This window comes from Manis pentadactyla, chromosome Y (genome assembly GCF_030020395.1).
Source record: "Manis pentadactyla isolate mManPen7 chromosome Y, mManPen7.hap1, whole genome shotgun sequence".
Taxonomy (NCBI): domain Eukaryota; kingdom Metazoa; phylum Chordata; class Mammalia; order Pholidota; family Manidae; genus Manis; species Manis pentadactyla.
Genome location: NC_080039.1, coordinates 25,776,182 through 25,794,779, shown reverse-complemented (window position 1 = coordinate 25,794,779; position 18,598 = coordinate 25,776,182). Strand labels below are relative to the sequence as shown.

General features: G+C 35.8%; 1 protein-coding gene across 2 annotated transcripts in view; it reads left to right on the top strand.

Annotated features, from left to right (window-relative positions):
* The window catches only part of LOC130682134 (probable ubiquitin carboxyl-terminal hydrolase FAF-X), a 166,041-nt gene that overhangs the window by 33,122 nt on the left and 114,321 nt on the right, over nt 1–18,598 (top strand). Inside the window, exons 10-13 of one of the 2 annotated variants that reach the window (XM_057496277.1) lie at nt 2,467–2,571; nt 12,858–13,064; nt 15,369–15,504; nt 17,067–17,216. In XM_057496277.1, the coding sequence (XP_057352260.1) occupies nt 2,467–2,571; nt 12,858–13,064; nt 15,369–15,504; nt 17,067–17,216 (598 nt within the window). Of the gene's footprint in view, nt 1–2,466; nt 2,572–12,857; nt 13,065–15,368; nt 15,506–17,066; nt 17,217–18,598 lie in introns of both variants that reach the window. The other variant, XM_057496278.1, reaches the window with a different exon arrangement.

The window sequence follows — 18,598 nt, the reverse complement described above, 5'->3', positions numbered from 1 at the left end:
CAGGTGTGGCCTCTGAGTCTGGCTCGGGCAGCTGCAGGGGAGGGTCTGGGCATTTTCTGTGGGCGCGGCCGCTCCCAAGCCGCGCTCCTGCTGTGGTGCAGCCGTGCAGGGGGGTAATGGTCAGGAGGGTCTTTATCAGCATGAGGGGCTACAGAGCTTCACTGCCACCCAGGGGTTTAGGGCGCCTGGAGTTCCCTGGGATTCCCAGCTGGTGGTCTGAGTGCTGGGATGCTTCTGTCCAGCTGTGAGGCCCCTGTCTGTTTAAGACTTTCAAAAAGCACTCGCTTTTCTTTTGTCCCAGTGGCGCCAGCTGTGGGGACCTGCTCGCAGCTTTTCCTCTTTCGTTTTGCTAATACCCAGAACACCATTCAGTGTGTGTCTGCCCTCCCAATGTGGCTGACTAGGGCTGGGTGTTTAGCAGGCCTTGTCTTCCACCCCCTTCCCGCTCCGACTCCTCTCCTTCCGCCGGTGGGCTGGCGTGGGGAGAGCGCTCGTGTCCCGCCGGGCCGCGACTTGTGTCTTACCCCTTTCATGAGGTGCTGAGTTCTCGCAGATGTAGATGTAGCCTGACTGTGGTACTGTATCTTCTCGTCTCTCTTTTAGGATTAGTTATATTTGTTGTATTTTCAAAAACGTGTACGGTTTTTGGGAGGAGATTTCTGCTGCCCTATTCACGCTGCCTTCTTGGCTTCGACCCTCATTTGGTTCTTTTTTATCTTGTTGTTTTGTTTCAAGCCTATTCTTTATCTCCTCATTCAGTTTTCACTGTCTGTGTTTGGTTCTGAGTTAATAGAAAGCATCTCCAGTTGCAGGATAGTCCTCGTGCAGGGAAGGTCCCCTGAGCAAACTGCGGGTGCCTAGTGGTTTTAACTGGCTGGCTGTAGGCCTACTGAGCATGAGATGGGGGTGTCCTGATGTCAGGACTCTCAGTGCTTGTTGGAGGAGAACATGGTTGGAGGGGTCCAATCAGAGGGCTTCCTTAGTAGCTCCTGATGGAGTTCACTCTTTCAGGCCCAGGTACAGTCTCCCAGAAAGCCCTGCCTCTAGCTACTATTTCCTTGCATTGGGTGGAGCAGTGGCATGGCCATGTTCTCCATGGGTTTGTGGTGACTGGCCCACTCTGCTAGTGCAATCTCAAGTCCAGGTATGGCCTCCAGGGAAGCCTCACTTCTGTGGCTACTGGCTTTAGAGTTTTCATTCATCAGCATTGAGCACACAGAGGTAAGTGGCTCTAGGGAAGCCTCGCTTCTGCAGTTACGTGGCAGCGCCCACAGTGCAGCCCTGGCAAGATGCACTCTCCACTGCGTCTGGGTGTGGGTAGGGTCTGGGAAACCACCTAGACTGAATCTTGAAATTGTGCATGCCCCAGCCCTACTCCCCCACACCACTTTTGATGTGGGGAAGCAGTGCTAACAGTGACACTCACCAGATCTGATCCAGAGAGAATTTCACGCATTCTTCCACCAAACAGCAGGTGCTTTTCGTTCACTGGATTGGGGTTTTTTTTGCTTATCCTCTAGATGAACTTGAAATGTGACATCTTTCTGTGCCTCAGGACAGGGTTTGTGCCCAGTCCTCTGCGGGTCATTGCCATGGGGTGAGGTTCCCTGCGTTACCATGTGTTCCTCTCTCCCGCTGTTTGTATTTGATTTTTCTGCCCCTGTTGTGGTGAAGCTGCTCACTTAGCCAGTCCTCCATACTTCCTGAAATTGAACCGCTCTGTATGTAGGTGAAGATTCAGTGTGAAGGTAGAAGAAGTAGATTCAAGGTCTCTCTGTGACACTATCTTCCCAGAAATCACTACAAAGAGTATTTTTAAGTGAAATGAATTTCCTCCATCCTGACACTCATCGTTAAAGGCTTAAGGAATGTATGTAGTATATATAGATTATAGCAATTACAAAGTGGTTATTTTTCTATTACAGTCCTGGAGTGAGAATACTGCTGTATTATAAATACTTACAGATTTTAACTTTTCACATGAACAGATAACCTTTGTTTTCAGAACTGCTAATGCATATTTATTTATCTTAATGGCAGGTGTTTTGGTGCATTGCTGATGAACTATGATGAAGCTGTAGGTTAAAAAGCTTTTTAATTTTTTAAGTAAAACCAATTAAATATTCTTGCCCTTATTTAACAGTTTTAAGTGTTCAGCTTATGTCAGTGCATTATTTTGCCTTATTGTCTCTTAATTTTTAAAAAAGGAGTCTATAATAAACTCTTACCTGAATTCTTAAAGTACATTGCTCTTCATATGAAGAAATTGAGTATATAAGGAGTAGAAGAGACAGCTCTGAAGCATTAAAAATACTAGAAATTCTGTTAAAATCTCACATGAAAGAGTTACGAATACTTCATTAATTAGTAGACATTAACACAGTAAAGCTCCTATTGGTTTTATTGGAATTCAAGTGTTACACGATTTGTTTGCCTTTACTTATCGTGGTTTTGTTTTTTCAATAGGCAGGGAAACATGAAGCCATTGTGAAGAATGTACATGACCTACTGGCAAAGTTGGCTGGGAATTTTTCTCCAGAACAACTTGATCATCTTTTTGATTGCTTTAAGGTTGTAGTTTTAAATAATGAAGAACTACCATATAATTTTAAGTAGAATTCATTAAGCAGACATATCGTGTGTTTAGTTAAACCAATCATCTCTCGTGAAGACTTGGTTGTTGTGTATTACCAGCACAAAGACAGAATCATAAACATTTTTCATTCAGGTTACTTTAAATTCTTACGGCAATGATTCATTTTTACTTTTGATTAAAATAAACTGTAGAAAAACATGGAAATGTTTCTTTTAGTGGAAAGGGACATCTGATACAAATACAGAGTGAGGCAGAATGGTCTTTGGGGTAATGTACTCAGGCATATAGAGGCCAGAGTCAGAAAAAAGTCCAAGAGTCTCTGAGGTCACATTTGCATTGATATAAGGGGCCAATAGCCTTTTCTTTTTTTAAATTTTAACTCTTTTTTAACTCTCTCTGATTGTTAAGATTTGGACAATTTGTGGATCAAGAACATAAAATTATATGTCATTGCTCATGAATCTCTGTAACCGTAGGCATTAGAATCACTATGATTTTTGTTGAAATAACAATTACATTGCTGTTGGCAATTTAAGTTTGTGCAGTCACATGAGAAAAGTTTGGCATTATCTCTTAGCATGTATGTTCTTGTGTCCTATTACAAAACTGTTAGATTTCTGAATATATACCTTGATGAACTTACATTATATGTACCACGGTACATGTTCAGTAGTTTCTATCGGTGAGTTTTTTGTATGAACCCCAAAATGAAAGGAACTCAGATGTCTGTAAGTAATGATATAGTGTAATGTAATAATGGAATGCTACCAACCATGAAAATTAATACTGAATAGCAACTCAGCAAATGAAAGAATCTTAGTACATGTGATGAAATCTGTACATATATTTTAATCCACTGGGGTTTATGATAGGTAGGCAAGGAAATCAGTATTGGAAGTTATTGTGTAACTCTAAATGTTAATTTCTGAGATAACTTCTGAAATGGTGTATCAGTAATGGCCATAAGGACAGAAGGAGTGAGTGGTGGCAAGTCCTCCTCTTTGTATGTCAGAAATTCTCAAGATGGTATAAGTATAACCTTAATAAAAATTCCATTATCTGTTCATGCCCTTTTGTCTTACCAATTGTTGAACACGTATTATTAAGTAAGCATCATATTTTTTTGATATCGTTAATGTACAATTACTTGAACATTATGGTTGCTAGACTCCCCCTATTATCAAGTCCCCCCCACATACCCCATTACAGTCACTGTCCATCAGCGTAGTAGGATGCTAGAGAATCACTACTTGTCTTCTCTGTATATACTGCCTTTCCCTTGTCCCCCCTGCTACATTATGTGTAAGCATTTTATTTTTAAGTGTTGATAAATCTGGTGATTCATACTACCAAATAAATGTTTTATTGTGTAGATACGACACATCTTACCCATTCATCAGCTGATCAATATTTGGGTATTTTCCATTTTTTGGTAATTATAAAGAATGGTGTGAATGTTACTGTACACATTTTTGTGTGGACATAGGTCCTCAGTTCTCTTGGAGATATAATAGTAGAATTGCTAGATCATGTAGTAACTAAACAGAATATTTTTGAGGAATTGCTAAGCTCTTTTCCAAGCTGTTGGTCTCATTTTACATTCCCAACAGTGTATGACGGTTTCAGTTTTTTCTCATCATTGACAATGCTTGTTATTGTCGTTTTTATTTTTACCATCCTCATGAAGTAGAACAGCTACCTCATTGTAGTTTAGATTTGCTTTTCGTTAAAGGCTGGTGATGTTAAATATATTATGTGTTTATTAGTTATTTGAAAGTCATCTCTGACAAATTCCAGTCCAAATCATTTAGTTATTTCTTTTTATTTTTTATTCAAAACAATCCTTTATACATTCTGTATACAAATCCCTTATATCATGATTTGCGATATTATCCTTTACAGGTTAGGTTACAAAGTGTCTTTCCACTTTCTTTATGTTCTTTTCATTACATAAGTTAAAACTTCTTTTTCAGGTGAATTTCACGTAACATAAACTTAACCATTTTAAAATGTACAATTCAGTATAATTTAGTACATTCAGTGTTGTGTGAGCACTCTTCTTTTGTCAAGTTCTAAAATGTTTTCATCACCCCAGCCATTTATCTTTCCACCCTTTCTTTTCCTGCTCATGGAAAAAAAGCAATCTGCTTTCCATCACTGAAAATAGAACGTTTTCATTTTCATGAAAACGAATTAAATTTCTTTTCAATCTGTATTTTTTTGGTCACTTGTGCTTTAGTTTCATATTTAAGATGCCATTGCCTATAGCTTCACAGACTTTAAAAGGTGTTTTCTAATAAGTGGTTTTAGCTTTTACATTTAGGTCTATATTCCATTTTTAATTAATTTCTTGGATATGTCATGTGAATATCCTTTTGCATGTGAATATATTCAGGTATCCCAGCAACATTTGTTTAAACAGACTATTCTTACAAGAACTTCCCATCTAAAGTCAGTTAATCATAGTTACAAGGGTTTTATTTCTGGGTTTTTTTGTTATGTTTTTTCTGTTTTTTCTTATTCTATTTTAACACTAATCTCTGTGTTATGATTTTAGCACCACACTGATTCAGTTACATAACTGTAGAACGTTTTCAAGGTAGGAAGTGTTTCTTCTCTTTATTCAAGTTTATTCTCATGAATAAAACATTAAAAGAAACGAGTAAATGATTTTGGATAGGAACTTTTTCAGAGATGACACTCAAACTTTTCCTTTTTAAGTCCATTTTGCCTAGTGTAGGTCTTTTGACTTTGTATTTTTTTAAATTAGCTTGTCAACTTCTGCACAGAGGTTAGGTGGGATATTTAGAATAAGATTTTTGGCAATTAGCTTGCATTGTATTGCCATTGTAGTAATAGTAGTCTTCCAGCTCATGAATATGCACAATTTTTGCATTTATTTAGAGGTGTTTTTCCATTTACTTAGGACTTCAATTTCTTTCAGCAATGCCTTTTTAGAATTCACCCCATTTTTGTTAAATTTCTAGTGAAGTAATTTACTGTTTTTGATGTTACCTGTAAGTGGAAGTAGTTTCTTCAGTCTTAAACTGTTCTTACTCTGTATATAGAAAACACACCCCTTACAAAGAAATAATGTTGATTTTTTAAAAATTCATTTTGTGACCTGCAACCATTATATTTACTACTTCTGATAGTTTTTTTTTTGAATGGATTCCCTAGATTTTCACTGTGCAAGATCAAATCATTAGCTAATAGAAAGTTTTACTCCCTCCTTTCCATCTGGGCACCCTTTTGTTTTCCCTTGCCTGATTATCCTGACTAGAACATAATAGCACATTGTTGAAAGAAGTAGCAAAGTGGGCATTCTTGATGTTAGTCAGAAAGCTGACAGTCTTTTGCCGTTAGTTATAATGTTAGTTGTGAGGGCTTTGTAGATGTCATTTATCAGATTTAGGAAATTCCCTTCTGTACCTAATTTATTATTTTAATCATGAAAAAGTGTTGCATTTAGTCAGTTGCCTTTCTGTATCTACTGTGATGTATGGACTTTTTGTCTTTGTCCTATGTTTACATTGATCTTTGTATATTCAAAGTGTTACACTTCTGGAATAAATCTTACTTGTTGTGATGCATAATCCTCTTCTGTGTTGGTGGATTTAATTTGTGAGTAATTTATTGAGGGCATATTTAGATTTTTAAGAAACTGTCAAACTGTTCAGCAGAGTAGCTATAATATCGCACCCATATTATGAATGATCCATTTTCTCCACATCTTTCTGAGAATTTGAGGTTGTCGCCCTTTTTTTCTTTATTCTCATAGATGAGTTAGAAATGTCATAGTTAAATTATATTTCCTTAACGGCCAGTATGTTAAAATACTTCCTTACTGTGTGCTGAATCTTTAGTGAAATACTTCTGCATGTCATTTTCCTGTTTTCTAATTGGGTTGCTTGTTTACTCACTGTTGAATTTACAGAGGTCTTATTCTATTCCAAGGCCTAGTTGTTCATTAGATACCTGGTATGCAAATATTTTTTCGCAGTCCTTAGGTTGTGTTTTCATCCTCAAGATCTTTTTCCAGCAAAAGTTCTTAATTTTAAGGAAGTTTAATTTATATCCCCTTACGTTATGTTAGAGGATCACACTTCTGGTGTCACAACTAAGAATTTACAGCCTTCCTGTAAATACCAAAGAATTTCCCCTATGTTGTTTTTCCTGAAAGTATTGCCGTTTTACAGTTTAATATGATTGATTATGAACTGGTTTTGTTTATATGTAAGACTTAGGTTGCAGTTCATTTTGTTAGTCCCCTATGTATCTGTAGTTGTTATAGTACCATTTAGTGAAAAGCTTTCATTGCACCTGTGTTTATTTACCTGTGCACCTTTGTCAAATGTTAACTGAGCGTGTTTGTATGGAACTATTTCTGGGTTCTTTGTTTTGTTTCATTCGTCTGTCTCCATACCACGTGGGTCCTGTACAGTGTTAAAGGGAAGTAGGTAAAGCAGACGTCTTTTTTGTCTTAGGGAGATTGAAAGCATTGGTGTTTCACTATTGAAAATAATGTTAGCTGTATTTTTTTTATGGATGCCTTTCATCAGATTGAGGAAGTTCCCATCCATTTGTATTTTATGAGAGTTTTTGTCATGAGCGGTTTTGTCAGATTTCTTTTTTCTACATTGATAGAAGTGATTGTATCATTATTTTATTTTCGCTGCTAATGCAGTGGATTGTACTAATTGTTTTTCAATTACGGAATCAGTATTGCATCCCTGGAATAAGCCACTCTTGGTCATGCTGCATTATTTTTATATGTTGTTGAGTTCTGTTTACTAACATTTTTTTGTTACATACATATGTTACATAACATAACACATTGTTATGGACTTTTACATGTGTATTCATGAGAGGCACAGTCTGTAGTTTTCTTTTTTTGTGTTTAAGTGAAGAAGTGTTTTTTTCCTCTTACATTTCTGGGAGAAATTATGAGCAACAGTGTTACTTCTTTAAGTGTCAAGTAGAATTTTTCAGTAGAGCTACCTGTTACTGGTGATTTTGTTTCCGGGAGTTTTAAAATCATGCATTTAATTTCCTTAGTAGTGCTAGTTCTACAGTTGTCTTGTATTGGTTGATATGTCGTAACTGTGTTTTCCAGTGATGTGATTGATTTCATGTAAATTGACAGTTACAGTTGTTGGGTTCTTTCCAGCACTCACTCCCTATTATCTTACCATATCTGCCACAGTCTATAGGGGCATATCTCTTGTTTCATTCTTGATTTTGTTACTTGTGTTATCTCTGTTTTTTACTTTGTTTTTTACCTTTGTTCACCATGCTAGAAGTTTGTCAGATTATTGATCCTTTCAGAGAACCAAGTCTTTATTTCATTAGTTTTCTCAATTTTTATTTTCAACTCTATTCGTTTTTGTTCTCCTCTTTTACATTTCCTTCCTACTTCTTGTTTCAGGTTTTATTTTGTTCTTTTCCAGTGTTCTTAAAGTGGCTTTGATTATTCATTTAAGCATTTCCTGTGTTCTCATATATGGATTTAATTCTATATGTTTCCCCCTTGCCACTGCTTTCATAATTGCATATATTTTATGTAAATTTTGCTGCATTTGATTTTCACTTATAGTTTATTATGTTTTTAAACTCTATTAAGGCATCTCTTGAACAACACAGAACTATGTTAGTTTCAAGTATTAGAATATTTTTCTGTCATCTTTTCGTTTATTGAGTTATAGTTTGATTCCAGTGTGGATGGAGACACAGTTTTACTTCCATTCTGTTAAGTTTGTTAGTGTTTGTTTTATCACCCAGGATATCATCTGTCTTGGTATGTTTTCTGTGGGTACTTTGAAAAGAAGTTGTATTCTACTATGGATGAGTGCAGTGTTTCTGTATATGTCAAGTAAATCCTGTTGGTGGATGGGTTTTTTAGTTCTTAAGTATTTTTGCTGATATTCTGTCTAGTAGTTGTGTCAGTCACTTAGAAAGGGAAGTTAATTTTCTGCCTCTCATTATGAATTTGCCTGTCATTTCCTTTGAATTATGTCAGGTTTTGCTTCACATATTTTGCATCATACACATATTTGGTAATTACACATTTAGGTTTGCCGTGTCTTATTGGTGCACTGACCCATTTCCAATAGATACGTGTCCCGTGCATTCTCTTGATAATTTTTTTACTCTAAAACATGTTTGATACTGATATAGCCACTCCTGCTCTCCTTTAATATTTAAGTATCTTTTTCCAATCTTTTACTTTGAGCTTGCCTCAGAATCTTTTCATTTTACAAAATAAAGAACCTCTGTTAATCTTTGCCGTAGACCATGTGTACTTCCTAGTGATGGATGAATTGTGAGGGCTTAAGCTTATTTTTGGTCTTCTGTGTCCTCTGTTATTCATTTCATCTTTATAGTCCACCCATCCTGAGTTAAGTATCCATTTTTTAAATTTCCGTTATGTTTTGTTTTTTTTCTCGATGGCCTTGCAGAATTTGTATGGCTGCTTTAACATCTTTAATAATTGTAACATCTTGTCACTTCACTTTAACATGTGTCATTCACCTTTTTTTCATTCAGTTTAACATCTTCCTGATTCTTGTTATGTTGAGTAACTTAGAACCGAAAGTGAAAGTTTTTTTTCCTCTAATGAGACTACGAGGACATTTAAACCTTCTGTTTTAACTGTTTTTTTTTTCTGATACCACCAAGGCAGGGGAAGAGGAGAAATTCCCTTTTGTTACTGTCTGTCAGATAGAGCTCTGAGTTCCTCTCTCATCCTCCCTGTTTCTTAGGTCGACCATTCCTTGCTCCTGGGCCAGAAGGAAGTTCAGACTCCCTGTGTGTTCCATGGTGGGGGTGTTCTTATTACTGCTGAGCCACAGTAAATGTCCTGACTGTCCACCAGGCCTTCTTTGACATCACTCAAAAGTAAGGGCTTCTTGTTACTTTTGGCTGGCAGAAGAAATTCTCCCTACTTGGGCTTCTCTTTTATCACTCAGGTGTTGGGATACTTTGTTTAAAGTCTTATGAAGTGTAGGTTCCCCACTCAACTTTTTGTGGTGTAGGTGGGTAATGGTCATAATTTTTTCTGTATCATTTGTCGGGATAGGATATTTGTTTTCTATCATACCGTGTTGCCCCTTTCTTGGTTCTTTGACTATACAGGTGTCTTGTGGCGGGGAGGTGCCAGTGGCGGTGGGGGGCTCTTACATCATCTGCATGCATCAGTGTTTCCATATTGCTGGCTTCTTCCAACTTCAAGACCATGGTATTTGAAACAAAAGAAAATCCAGGGAAGTCAACGACCTTGTTCCTCAGATTTTGAAGTCCTAACTATTCTGCTTGCTTTTCTCTGGTTTACAGATTATATTTGTTTATGTATAATTCCCAGATTTTTAAGTTGTGTTTAGTGGGAGAATATTTTGTTTTCTCCAACACAAAAGTATTTTTTTTCTGGGGGGGGTCATTTTAAAGATTATTCTTGGTCAACAATTTAGAATTTTTCAAACTTCTTTTCTTCATGTTCGCTTTTGTTAAAAAAGTTTAAAAAGTTCATGAACATGTCTCTCCAGGCAAGGGAAACAAAAGCAAAAATGAACAAGTGGGACTATATCAAGCTGAAAAGCTTCTGTACAGCAAAGGATACCATCAGTAGAACAAGAAGACATCCTAGAGTATGGAAGAATATATTCATAAATGATGTATCCAATAAGGAGTTGACATCCAAATGATGTAAACAGCTCACACAACTCAGCAAACAAAAAACAAATAATCCAATTTAAAAATGGGCAGAAGCAAGAATGGACTAACAGTTACCAAAGGGAGAGGGAATGGGGAGGATGGATGGGAAGGGATGGATCAGGGGGAGCATTATAATTAGCATACATAGTGTAGCAGGAGGGGACACATAAAAGGCAGACAGTACATACAGAGAAGACAAGTAATGACGCTATAGCATCTTACTATGCTCATGGACAGTGACCGTAATGGGGAATGTGGGGGGGCCTTGATAATAGAGGGAGTCTAGTAACCATAATGTTGTTCAAGTAATTGTACATTAATGATACCAAAAAAAATGTAGGCAGAGGATCTGAACAGAAACTTCTCCAAAGAAGAAATTCAGGTGGCCAACAGGCACATGAAAATATGCTCCACATGGCTAATAATCAGAGAAATGCAAATTAAAACCACAATGAGATACCACTTCACACCAGTTAGGATGGCCAACACAGAAAAGACTAGGAACAACAAATGCTGGCAAGAATGCAAACAAAGGGTTACCCTGCTACACTGCTGGTGGTAATGTAAATTAGTTCAGCCATTGTGGAAAGCAGTATATATGGTGGTTCCTCCAAAAACTCAAAATAGAAATAACCATTTGACCATGAATTCCACTCCTAGGCACTTACCCTAAGAATGCCGCAGTGCAGTTTGAAAAAGAGAGATGCACCCCTATGTTTATCGCAGCACTATTTACAATAGCCAAGAAATGGAGGCAACCCCTACGTGTCCATCAGTAGATAAATGGATAAAGAAGATGTGGTACATATACACACAATAGAATATTATTCAGCCATAAGAAGAAAACAAATCCTACCATTTCAACAAGATGGATGGAGCTAGAGGGTATTATGCTCAGTGAAAAAAGCCAGGCGGAGAAAGACAAGTACCAAATGGTTTCACTCATCTGTGGAGTATAAGAACAAAGAAAAAATTGAAGTAACAAAACAGCAGCAGGCTCACAGAACCCAGTAATGAACTAACAGTTGCCAAAGGGAAAGAGACAGGAGGATGGGTGGGAAGGAAAGGATAAGGGGGAAAAAGAGGGCATTACGATTAGCATGCATAATTTAATTCGGAAGGGACACGGGGAAGGCAGTATAACGCAAAGACAAGTAATGATTCTGTAGCGTCTTACTGCACTGATGGACAGTGACTGTCATGGGGTATGTGCTGGGGACTTAATAATAGGGGGAGTCTAGCAACCACACTGTTGCTCATGTAACTGTGCATTAATGATTCCAAAATAAATAAAAGTTTAAAAGGCCTATTGCTTTATGGGTCCACCCTGTTTCTCAACACAAACTTTTCCCAGTTTATTTTTATTGTAAAATACATATGCCATAAACTTCACCATCTTAAACATTTAATGTACAGTTCATTTGTAAATATGTTCATAATGCTGTAAATACGTTCATAGTGTTACGCAACCATTACCACCATCCATCTCTGTGGCTCTTTTCATCCAGTTAAACTGATTATTTTATTCATTAAATTAATGTTAATGCACCAATTTCACTCTCACTATGCTTTGACAGCCCTCTGGTTTGACTATATGATTTTGACTTCTGTAATAAGTACCTCATGTAAGTAGAATTACACAGTATTTATTTTTGTGGATGGCTTATTTCACTGAGCATGATGTCCACAAGTTTGACCCATGTTTGTAGCACATACGAGAATTTCCTCCCATTCAAAGTGATTAATATTCAATTTATGGATATGCCACATTCTGCATATCCAATATTCTCTTGATGGATACCATGTTTTAGTCGCTGTGCATAAAAAATCCTGCTGTTCAACACTGGTGTAAAGATGTTTCCTTGAGACCCTGCTTTCCATACTTTTGGTTGTTTACACAGATTTGGAATTGCTGGGTCATAACATAATAGTTTCTAATTTTTTGAGGAACTATACTGTCTTCTATACCACTGCCATTTTACATTCCCACCAACAGTGGCCAAGAGTTCTATTTCCTCCACATCGTTGAAAACACTTGTTTTCTGTTTGTTTTCTTTAATAGTAGCCCGGCTGATGGGTGTAAGGTAATATCTCATTGTAAGTTTGATTTGCATTTCCCTAATGATCAGTGATTTTAAGCGTCTTTTCATCTGCTTATGAGCCTTTTGTGTATCTTTGGAGAAATGTCTGTTAAGTCCTCTGCCTGGTTGTGTTTATCAATCGGTTTATGTTTTTTGTTGCTGAATTTTAAGACTCCTAAACATTTTGTATCAGGTATTCTTTTTCATCCTTTCAATGTGCAGTTTTGAAGTTAGTAGTTATAAGAGTTTAAGTTGTAAATAGAGATCTTCTTTTTTTTCCTGGAAGTTCGATCCTTCTGTCCCATGAGTACTGTCCTGAAGAGACTTGGGTAGTGTTCAGTTATACACTTAATTTGTTTTTGGATGTTATGAATTCAGTATACTTTATTGAAAGCCATGTAATTAAAGCAGTGTTGATATAAATATATGCATGAATTTGATATTTATGTAATTCAAGTATTTTCTTCTAGGCAAGTTGGATAAATGCAAGTAAAAAGCAACGTGAAAAGCTACTTGAGCTGATAAGTCGTCTTGCAGAGCACGGTGAAGATGACATGTTGGCACAGAAGGTGTTGAACCTTCTTTGGAATCTGGCCCACAGTGATGATGTGCCTCTAGACATCATGGACCTTGCTCTTAGTGCCCACATAAAAATACTAGATTATAGTTCTTCCCAGGTATGGGAGTGTTTTCTTTGCTCATTTTTTTTCTGACTTTCTTCCCTCCCAGTTAGGATGACTTCTTGAGAGGATAGTGCCATTAATTTTGTTCCTAAAATAATTTTGAAGAATTAACATTTATCATAAACGTCTGGCTTCCTCTCACTTTTTCAGTAAGTTTTTTATCATTCACTAAGTGTGTATCACTTTGCTAAATGGATCTGTGTAGATAAAACAACTGTATAAGTTGTTTTAAATGTACGATGGTGAACTAGAATCATGAAGTGGTAGTCAGTAGTGACTTTGGAGGTAAGGTAGATTATGGCTGAAAAGAAGTCCATAAAATTAACGGAACTCCAAATAGAGCTTTTTCCCTATGGGCAAATCACAACAGCTTTATGCCTTTTTTTTTTTTTTTTTGCTGATTTTATGTGTTTTTATACTAATTTTACTTACATTCTTTGACTTTCTCCTGGATTTCTATCTGTGGTTTTCCATCCTACTAACAGGTGGTTTAAATAATTTAGTAAAGATGATATGTTCCCTTAAAAAAAAAACGACTGGGCAGAGTTCTCTGCTTTCAGTTGGACTTGAATTTAATCATGGTCAAGATACAGTTCTCGGGTTTTGAAAACCGGATAGTTGTGAGGGTTCAGAAGTATTTCCTGAACTGAATGACTTAATCAGAAATATGTCATACGTACACACGCACATATAGACATAGACATAGGTGAATAAACTCAAAGAATAGCTTTACCTGGCATATTAAAATCCCTTAAGATGTCACTTACAGTTTGTGGGCCAGTAAGTCCTGTTGATATAAACAAATTTATTTCAGTTCTGAAGATACAAACTAAAATTTACCAACTTGTCCTTTACAGATAGATTAAAAACAGGGAGCTTCATAGTTGTCAGCAATACATTGTATTATTTGCAATAATTCATGTAGAGTTTCAAATTTTTCGAAGGAAAAAAATTCAATCGTTTTATCAGATGATAGTGTTAACACTGTACTTGATTTACACTGTTTATGAATGTGAATCAAAGCAAAATACTTGGTATAAACCCTGAACTGTTACTTCCTCCTTACATTTCTTATTCGTATCATTGCCTTAACACGGTGCCTTCCACATTGCCCCATTATTAAGTACTGGGTTTCATGGAATTTAATAAAAGTGTTTTGCTTTTTTCATCTTCAGCCTTCATTCGTCTTTGTTACGGAAAACCAATAAATACATCGTTCTCTTTGCTATCAAGCCCAAGATGCTTTTAAGAGCCATGACAAATTTAATATTCATGTATAAATATTTTTAAATTCATAAAGATGTGCAGAATTCAACTCCACTCAGTATTTTCACATCCAGATGTTTTTCTCTGGGAAATGGTGTGAAGACACCACAATATTTGTGGACGTAGACATTCTTTACTGTTCATACAGTGAAAAATGGAAACCACCTAAAAACATGAATTGTACTCTGTAGTATATATTGTGGCCGTTAAAATGACTATTGATGTCCATAGTATTTAATGAAAACACTTATAGTATGGACCTTATTTTGTTTCTAAAAACAGACGTACAAGTGTTTGTAAAATATTCTTCCAGGGAAGGTGTTAAATGAACATACAGAACTGTCTTTTCCCCCACGCATGTATGCACAAAAACAGAATCATTACAGTTAAAATTTTGTTAGGTACTGAAATCTGAATTTCTGATTACTAGTGATCTTAGGTAAAAATCTGGAAGGAGGTAAATAAACCATGGCAGAATATTAGAAATGAACTTAGTCTTTTAATATTCTTAGTTTTTCTTTAGGTGATTACTTACACTTATTTTCTCTAACATTGTTTGTATATTGGTTTGTTTTTATTTTAATGATTTTTTTCCTTGCAAAATTATACTGTGACTTTATTGATGAAATACACATTTCATTGATCTTTGTTCTTTTTAGGAAAACAGGCTAACGCCAATATACATGTTTTTGCTCAGTTTTATGAGTAAAAATGATATATCCACATTTTACGATTTGTTTTCAAAATCAAATTTCTTGTTAATGTGCCTAAATTCTTGGGATTTATGTTTTGGTAGATAGATTTCTGAATTCATGGATCACTGAATTTGTATAGTAGTGTTTTACATTGTGGAAGTTGAGTGAAAGTTTCAAAATAAGAACATACTTAAAGCGTTCTGTTGGAACCAACATCATAATTTTTTTGATGCTTAGCCGAGAGGTTTTTCTACTTTGTAACTCTCAGAGTAATTTGAAATTAGAGTTATGTTAAATACTGGTCCATATAATCATAACTTTTTGTTTGTTGTATAAGGATCGAGACACACAGAAGTTGCAGTGGATAGATCGCTTCATAGAAGAACTTTGCACAAATGACAAGTGGGTGATACCCGCACTGAAACAAATACGAGAAATTTGTAGTTTATTTGGTGAAGCCCCTAAAAATTTGAGGTAAGACTTTTCATACAGAAAATTTTCTGAATTTTTATGTTCTGTTGAAACAGATATTAGTGAAAACAAATTTTAAGGAAGCAAGTGTAGGAAAACAAGAAACTTAATGAAGGTTTGAAACAAAACAACAGTTCTTGATTGTGTTCATTTTTGTATTTTATGCCACAAAAGTGACATACTCAGGTTACATAACAATTCAGTATCAGAGTCAAGATTTCGCCGTGGACTCTTCATTCAAATTGTCTTGAACTTCCAGCAGTTAATGCCATACATTGTTTTTGTATGGGTTGTATTCATCTCGACTCCTCATTTCATATTAACATTTCTCCCAGTTTTCTTTCCTTGGCCCAGTACGCATTCTTAGCCCACATGAAAGTATTTCACACAGTCCCTTATTATTCTTTAATTGGTCTACTCTTCTTGTATTTCTCAACATTTTTTATTAACTTTAATTTCATACTAGGGAAGAGGGGTGATAACCTTTATTTCAATTTAAAAGTTAATTTTTTAAGATAAGACTATAACAGAAATAATGAAAGTCGGTAAAACTTTAATGACATATTTTACTTTTTGTTTAGCTGTTTTTTTCTTGAACACCTTAATGTGATTTATTTGGTCTTTATGCTAAATGGTGGTTATTGTAATAATTTATGCTTTTATAATCTTGTGATATCTTTGGAACTCTTGACATTCAAAGAAAAAACTTGGTGTTAGTATAAGAGTATCCAAAATGTAATTATGAGTTAATGAACCCCAGTTTTGTCTGACTGGGTGTAATCTTAGAAAGACTCTCTAACCTTGTAGAAACATTTTTCTTGTGTCTAAGACAATTAAACTGTTGCCAAGATTCTTTACAGCTCTAGATTGATATGGTCATACATGTAAACAGAATTCCTGTTTAACAAAATTACACAGTGTCACCGTTAATGGTTTTGTCATGTTGAATTATGCTTCTTTTTTTCTAGTGCTGGAAAGAGTTCATGAAATTAGGAAATTGCATGGAGATAAATACTGGGAAAACTCCTGTAATAATCTGTTAATACCTTTTTGTGAAGGATGTATTTTCATTATGCTTGACCCACTACATATGTTTTGTCATATCTCAAACTCATCAACTTTCCGCTTGCACTTGTACAGGAAATACTGTATATGGTCTTCCAAGGCTGGTGATTTGATAACCAGTAAACTAATAATGACATGAGTTTTGATTTGTTACATTACTGAAAATGGCAAACGGGAAGGGAGCCTAGATATCTTTCAAGTGCCCTCCACGGCAAAATTGGCCTCAGTGTTCCAGAGTGAACCTTTAATGATTAATATCCTTGATGAAGTAAACTTGCGTATGTGCTTTGATACTAGTACAGTATGAGTATAATGGATAATATTGGAATAAATATTTGTTTTGAGACATTCTTTTAAGTTGCTTGGTATTTTATTAAAAGGAGGATTATTCAGCTTGTATTATGAATGTAAAACCTTTTAAATTTGTAAAGTACTAGGTAGAATATAGTCTGTAAACTCTTAGTCATAACAGTGTTCACTGGCCTAATTAAACTGTTCGGCTGTTCTCATTTTAGTAAGACTCAGCAAAGTCCTCGTGCGTTTTATCGTCATGATTTAATCAGTCAACTTCAGCACAGTCATACCTTAGTTGCTCTGGTGGCAGAAAACCTTGCAGCATACATGAATAGCATGCGGCTGTATGTTAAAGGTATGTATTATAACCTAAAATGAATTATTACGAATGAACACGGTCGTCCTTCCATGTTTTAATTACATCAGAATGACAGTATGTTTATTTTTAAGAGGACCAAGAAATGGAATTGAATTAGTTTTATGACTTGTATTCATTTATGTGTCCACCGTGGCCTTCCAGATCTCACACAATATAAAGTTTAGGCCAGCTTTTCAAGGCACTGTATAAGGCTGTGTCTCTGTTTATTTCATTGGATTGATTTTTTTTTTTATTTTCCCATATCTGGAAAGTCTGTCTGCTTTTACCTGTATTTGTTGCTACTCTTTTGGTCATGCACAACTCTCTTTGAACCTTTGCTTTCTTACTGCCACAACTTTTAACTGCCTTTCAAGAAAACTGGATGCTAATTCTCCTGTTGTTAATTCTGCCAAAGTCTGATCTTTCATAATGTTGTAATCACTTCTAATAACCCTGAATTAATGTTTTCCGTTGTTCACAGAAACGTAGTAAAAATCACTACATTAGTAGTCACCAAATATTCTCACCAGTTCTCAGAATCTGAAATTGTTTAAACATATTATAAATATTTGTAATCCTCAGTATTTGGCTAGAACAGTGGATTCTGTGTATGAGCTTGTACCTTTAGTGGTTGTGGTACGGTATAGTTGAGTAATAAGTTACTTACAAAAATCCTCACTTCTTTACTAACACACACGTACCCATATAAACGTTAAAGAAATGTAGTGATAATATTAGCAACTCTTCAGATACTCCTAGTGATCTAATTATATCCTGTTACTCTTATTTTTACCCATTCTGTATACTCTGGTCTTACAGCTAAGTATCAGGTGCTATAATTATTCCCATTTCAGTACTACCAATTGGAATCCAAGATTCCTTCTTAGCCAGACAGTTAGATAGGGAAGGCAGGATAGGCATAAAACTTGATTAATTTTCTCTAGCTTGAGCAGCCAAAATAAATAAGCCTGAAGTTTGTACGTACTTCTCTCAACTTTTCTATGCTATCAAGCTTTCCTGGTGGTACAGAGCCCCCCTACCTACAGTTAAGACCTTTTCCAAAAGTCGAGTCAGATACTTAAGTCTGTGATCATTTTTATTTACCTCATTTTTGCATGGTTTAATGTTACTTTCAATGTCATAGTTCATAAAGACCAAATGGCCAAGGCAGTCAGTTGGGAGCACAAGTTGTATTTGTGTTCCTGCTTTATCTCACTCATGATCACAGGAAGGTCAGCGTTCTTCATTTCTACCTTTATATTGCTTTTTTGCAAGCTTAGAAATACAAATGCATGCTGTATAGTTAAACTGCCTAGATTTAAAGCCTAGCTCCAACCCTTAATAGCTGTATAACTTGCACGTTATTTAAGTTTGCTGTG